Below are 6,223 nucleotides of genomic sequence, written 5' to 3' on the forward strand. Positions count from 1 at the left end.
TTGAAGTTAACCATAGCAGAAACTTCTCTGAATATATAGTAAACCATATCAAAAATTGTTCAACCCTTCGTTAGTATTGAGATTAAAAGACAACACATAGCAAAACCTTAAACCCCAGTGCATATAGTTATCTCGTTTCCAATATATCAACAGGAGAAAGTTGGATGGATGTGCTCCCGAAGTGGCGACAATCTTCGTTCGAAGTGTGGTAAAAAAACGTGAAGCGGGAGGCAGCCAAACTTTCGACACGCCCTGTCGGATCGTCGACGGTGCCGTCGTCTGGGGTGATGTCGGAGATGGTGAGGCGTGGGGAGGGTTTTCGATTCTGTGGGTTTGGGCTTGGGAGAGTGAAATTGGGGATTTTTTATTCGGGAGAGTGAATGTACGTGTGGGATTTTAAGTTTTTATAATTTGTTTTTTTTTTTTTTCATTTTGGTTAGTGCAATGCAGTCGGGAGCTAAACCCTGTCAATGGGTCCTGTTTGTGTAGCGGATCGTTTAAATGTTGAGGAAATCAATGATAAAATTGTGTCACATGGTATAATATCAAACAAATGTCAACTAGAATTTATGCGTAGCAAAATTGATCCCAACGAATGTGAATGATGATTTTTTCAACATATTCGACCTTGGTTCGATAAGACTTGAAATTGAGTAATGCAATTTTGATAAATAAAAATAAAATTATGCTTAGTAAATTACTTCCCTTAGTTCCTATTTTTACAAATTGAAAGAGTAGAAAGAGTGAAACGGGAAGGATGAGAGTAAGATCTGATTTGAGGTTGGAGAAATTTTGACCTCTAAAACAAACATGTGAATTTGAAGACTTTTTTGATCCAATATTCAGTTGCCTTCGTATTTCTTGCCTTTTATGTGTTCCTATTACATACCTCAAAATTGTTAACTGCCTGTTTTTTATATTTCTTGTATTCCTTCTTATATTAGAGTAAATTACAAAAAATATCCATTTTATCATAGTCATTTATAAAAATGTCCAAAATTTTTCAATGTCTATTTTTGTAATTATTTAGACAAGAGTACCCCTAAATAGCTTCCATAAGAAGTTACATTAAAATGATGTTCTCGATATTTCAAATGTCGTTCTCGATATTTAAATTCGTTTATATTTTAAAAGTACACATATCAAATCGCAATATTAAATATTTTCGACATTTCAATCATTGTTCTCGACATATTAAATGTTTAGAATGACATTTCATTCCGAATATGATATTTCTCTACACTTTAAATGTTGTTCTCGACATTTTAGTGTCAAGCATTAATTATGATTTGATATGTGCAATATGAAATTATTTATTCTTTCAATAAGAGTAAAATAGAGAATTTGGTATCAAATTTGACCATTTTTGTAAAAATTATCAAAAGTAGGCATTTTTGAATTGAGATATATAAAAGTAGACATTTTTGCAAATGCCCCTCTAATATATAATGGAGATGTTTAATAGGCATTTTTATGTAAAAATGCGTTTTAGAATAGTAAATTGATGTGAAATGTGTGGTTGATAAATAATGAAAAGTTTTTGATTTACGTGTAATATTATTTTAATAAAGAATGTGTGATTGGAAAGAAGTGAGAGAAAAATGTATTTTAAAAAAAAAAAACTACCAAATGGGGCAATATTCATTATCAAAATTTAGATTTTGGCTTTGCTAGGCACAATTTGTTCTTGTTTACTTGACTTAACATGAACCAAAGCTAAGTTGAGTCATGATGTTTGATATATTGCTAACCCTTTCCTAATTTTAATAAATTACAACCAGTTGAAACATTCTTAATTGGATTTGAGCGCTTCTTTGCGGAGGTCAGGAAGCTTTAAGGTAATGCAATCAACTCTCTTCTTCAATGAATTTTATTTTATTTAATTTTTTTCAATTCCAATTGTCTTTGATTGTAAATGATCGTTTCCTGATTGTAATAAATTACAACCAGTTGACGCATTCTTCGTCGGATCTGAACACTTCTTTGCGGAGGTCAGGAAGCTTTAAGATAATGCAATCAACTCTCTTCGTCGTTGAAATTTTTAATTTTCAATTCCGAATGCCTTTGATTGTAAATTAGAGTTTATTTACCGTGAGGATTTATTCATTGTTTTGTAAGGGTCATGATATATGGATCGACATAAAAATTGGGTATCCAATGATGGTTGAGGTCAATTTTTAACTCTTGATGATTTGTCGGAGAAATCACAAATTTAATTTATGTTGGTTAGTAAATATATGCTATTGTATAGTATTAGTAGTGAACGCCTGTATTAAGTTTTACGTTGGTTTTCAGTATCAGTTCCTCTGCAATTACAGTCATGAAAATGTGCTAGTTTAATAAGTCTTGATTGGGAATTATACTGAGGAATGATGATGCATTGGCCCTTTTGTAGTGATTGGGAGTTAATGGAGGGCCTTTTTTAATATCCTTTATTCCGTGATGACTCAGATATCTTCTCTTAATTAGATCCGGAACATGAGAGGTGACCAAAATTGTGCATGAAAAAACATGGTTTATGCGGTTTGATCAAAAATAGAGTAAGGAATTTCAAAGATGTATAAATACTTATCTTTTAATACCTTTTATTTCATGTTCCATTCTTGTTATGGTAAAGTACTCATCTTATTCTTGACTCTATGCATGTTTTCTCATTCTTTTGGTGGGTGGTAATGCAGATTACAGAATATCACGATTTGGATAATAATATCAGTATGCCTTACCATTGATGGGAGTATACTTTTGGTAGAAATCTACTTAAAAGAAAATGGTAGTATACTTTTGGTAGAAATCTACTTAAAGAAGAGGAAGATAAGGTAATATTGTTAATTTTATATTTTAATTCCTTTTTTCTTGTTGGACACCGGCTATTATTGAGTTTCTATCTGTCCTCAATGTAGCCCTTGTCTGAGCTCCATTTTGAGAGGGAAAAAAAAAGCATTTTTGAATAGTAATTTTTTGGAGACTGAGTGGTTAAAAATTAAGAAAGTTTTTTTGATTTACGTGTAATATTATTTTATTGGACAATTTGTGATTGAAAATGTGTTTTGAAAAAATGAATTTTCAAAAAAATGGGTCTCAAACTACCCCGTAGTAATATGTATGAACCCGTTAGACTTAATGTTAGTTGGATGTGCAGTTGGAGAAATACTATGGTGGTATGGTCGCACAATCCTACGTGGTGCGATTGTTAAATGGGGAGCCGCCACCTCACCAGGTGGCTACCCTCACTCAATGACGTCCCACCAAGGTTTTTCTTGTGTAATTGTGTTCTGTGGGATCTTTATCACATATCACTAAGCGGTGTTTTTGGTTTTCATGTACTTGCAGCATGAATCCGCCAGCAGAAGATATGGAGATTAGACGAGATAAAATTGGAGAAGAAAAGGAAGGAGGTCCCTCGTTCCACTGTGATCTTTACGATACTGATTTAGTTCACAAAATAGCAGAGGCATTACTCCCTGGTCTGGCTTCTGCCTGTGTTGACAACACAACTGGCGGCCTCTCAAAGAGCCCTGCTTCAGTGGCTGTTGACATCAGAAGAGAAATGGTGGACTATCTGGTCCAAAGAAGTGAACATTTTGTGGCAGAATCTGTGGTGCTAGAAGGTGGTCCAGCTGCCGAAGTTTCTGAAAACCCTTTTGACACTATTTCAGATTTTGTTGATGATTTTGCAAGTTCAAAGAGGAATTTTTTTAGTCGGGTTTCGGGCTGGGTACTAAGTGAAAGAAGAGAAGACAGGATAGATGATTTAGTTCAAGAAATGGAAATAAATGGTTTTTGGTTGTTAAATAGGAGGGAATCAGTTGCACAGATGCTGCTAAAGAACATTGACTTCAAAAACATATTTCACTGTGGCATGAAGTTTAAGTCTTTAGAAGAGCTAGAAGAGCATAAATCGCAGTGCACTTTTAGGACCATGACCTGCTACACCGAAGGTTGCGATGCTACATTTAGTGCAGCTCAAATGGACCATCATGATTCGATATGCCCTTTTAAAATACTTCCATGTGAGCAGAACTGTTCGGATCACATCATGAGGCGCGAGATGGACAGGCATTGCATTACTGTTTGTCCAATGAAGCTTGTGAAGTGCCCTTTCTATTCCGTAGGTTGCCAGTCTACTGTTCATCACGTTAAAATGGATCAACATCGGTCTGAGAATCTCCCCTCTCACTTGCTGTACATTCTTCAAGTTATTCACAAGGAAGCATCACCAGACGATCTGAAAGGAAGGGTGGAAGAACTAGAAAAGGTGAGCTTTTGAAGGTAGTACATAATTTTGAGTTGCTTTCTAGGAATAACTGCAATTGCTGTGAACCATTGAAAATATAAATTTTCAACTAATAGAACATGCCTAGCAAAAACTGAAGTTGATTCTAAGCGTAACCTGTTTCTTTCCAAAATTACTCTAGACTTACTTGAATTTTTAAGTATTGAATGAACTCGAAATTAAACAAACATGAAGGCAATCTGACTAGAAGAGTAATTATTACTCATCAATGATAGTAAGATGGTAAAAGATGCAAGAAACTTCATTTGAAAATATTGGCTGGGTAACTTTTTCTTCTTCTTAATCTGACCCTCCTATTAACTTTCTTCTTTCTTTGTTCTCTCATCGAATATTATCATATTTTGGCTAATTTACATCTCAGTTTATCCAGGAATGAGCGTGTAAATTCTTCTTTAATTCGTATCACAGCTATCATCTCCCGGGAAACTAGCAGAATCTCGTGATGCAAGATCTTTATCAGTTTTGGATAAGGATCTTGAAGCAAAGCTTAGACCTCTGAAAGTCAACCCAAAGCCAAATTCCAGCAAAGAGGTCACAGGTTTGACTGACCGAAAACCGGAGAGCCCAGGCTTGCCCATCAATGAGGATGGCTCCACGCAGTCTCCAAGCAAAAAGGAAGAGTCATCCCACCAGAAGGAGAAGTCACTAGAGTCACCTGCTCATATAAACGAGAAATTGGAGTCACAACTTGAGAAGGAAAAAAATGTCAATTCTCCTGTGGACTCTTTCGCAAGAAAGGATAAGTCAGTAGAGTCACCTACTGATATGAACGAGAAATTGGAGTCGAAAGTTGAGAACGAAGAACTCAAGGAAGATAGTGTTAAGGCGGAATCTTCCCTCGAAAAGGATAAATCAGTAGGGTCACCTGTTTATACAAATGAGCAAATAGGATCACAACTTAAAACGGAAGAGTGCATTGCATTGGTACCAGTGGAAGAGAACTCGAAAGAATCACCCGTTCAAAGAGAAGAGGGCCTAAGCTCACCAATCAAAGTCGAAGCAAAGGTAGAGAAATTATCCGAGAGATTGGTTGAATCACCCATCAAAGAGGAACTTGCAGCATCGCCAAAGAAAAAGGAAGAGCGCCAGTGAATTGCTGATGCTTAATTTTATTTATTTATTTTCAATTCTTTTATCAATGGAAAATTGACGATATTTTGTCCCATGACCTCTATGATCTAACATTATTTTATTTTCTCTTTTAAACCCTCATGGTTCTTGATTTATAGTCTGAAATGCAACAGTCTGCATTATCTATTGTTTTGCTAGTTTAATAATCTATGGATTATATTCCTTCTCATATGTTAGATATTGCATGTAACTTTTCTTAATGCGATTAATGTGTGAAACCGTTTCTCAATTTGAATTGTGCCATGCTGAAAAAATAATAAGCAGGTTGATAAATTTATAATATATTTAAGCAGGTTGTAATAGCATTTTTTGTTTTGGAAAATGGAATTGTAATCAATCTATAATTTGGTGGAAGATAAACCCTTGAAATTGAATACTCTATTGTAATAAAGATGAATATAAAAGTCAGTGAATAAATTTTGTTATTAAAAAGTAAGTAAAAGTTGAGAATTTAATTAAAAATGGAGTTTGACAGTAATTTTAAGCTTTGCCAAACTGGCAGACGATAGATAGTTTAAAACCCAATTTTTACATCCGATTTAGTTAAACCCCGATCAAATTTAATGAAGAATATGCACTCAACCTACTCCATTTTTCTCCAATTAGTAATTAGTCTCAGATATGAATAAATTAGGGCCGTTTGACATGGTCTTTATTTGTTTTTATTTCTTGTTTGGAGGAAGTTAACTTAAAATTATTGTTTAAAAACTGAACTTCAGTAGCCAAACATGTCCAAAAGCAACTTTTAAATCTCAAAAACTTCTTTTAACTTTTCAAAAATCATGCCGAAATGATCGT

General features: G+C 34.4%; 1 protein-coding gene across 3 annotated transcripts; it reads left to right on the plus strand.

Annotated features, from left to right (window-relative positions):
• Window positions 1-1,827: 1,827 nt before the first annotated feature.
• LOC111373285 (TNF receptor-associated factor family protein DDB_G0290965-like) lies at window positions 1,828-5,596 on the plus strand. 3 transcript variants are annotated; one of them, XM_022995792.1, is made up of 3 exons: window positions 1,828-1,838; window positions 3,331-4,255; window positions 4,703-5,596. In XM_022995792.1, exons 2-3 carry the CDS (start codon window positions 3,332-3,334, stop codon window positions 5,384-5,386), a joined length of 1,608 nt encoding a protein of 535 aa, XP_022851560.1. In that variant the 5' UTR covers window positions 1,828-1,838; window position 3,331; the 3' UTR covers window positions 5,387-5,596. The 3 variants fall into 3 exon arrangements, with proteins under 3 accessions (XP_022851560.1, XP_022851559.1, XP_022851558.1); XM_022995791.1 differs by lacking the exon at window positions 1,828-1,838 and adding an exon at window positions 1,878-2,007; XM_022995790.1 differs by lacking the exon at window positions 1,828-1,838 and adding an exon at window positions 2,572-2,816.
• Window positions 5,597-6,223: the final 627 nt, after the last annotated feature.

Source organism: Olea europaea, unplaced genomic scaffold, assembly GCF_002742605.1.
Source record: "Olea europaea var. sylvestris unplaced genomic scaffold, O_europaea_v1 scaffold1107, whole genome shotgun sequence".
In the NCBI taxonomy this organism is placed as follows: Eukaryota; Viridiplantae; Streptophyta; class Magnoliopsida; order Lamiales; family Oleaceae; genus Olea; species Olea europaea.

Coding starts and splice junctions, on each gene's coding strand:
- LOC111373285 (XM_022995792.1), top strand. CDS start 3,332: ATGAATCCGCCAGCAGAAGATATGGAGATTAGACGAGATAAAATTGGA. Junction 4,256..4,702: donor GGGTGGAAGAACTAGAAAAG/GTGAGCTTTTGA, acceptor TTCGTATCACAG/CTATCATCTCCCGGGAAACT.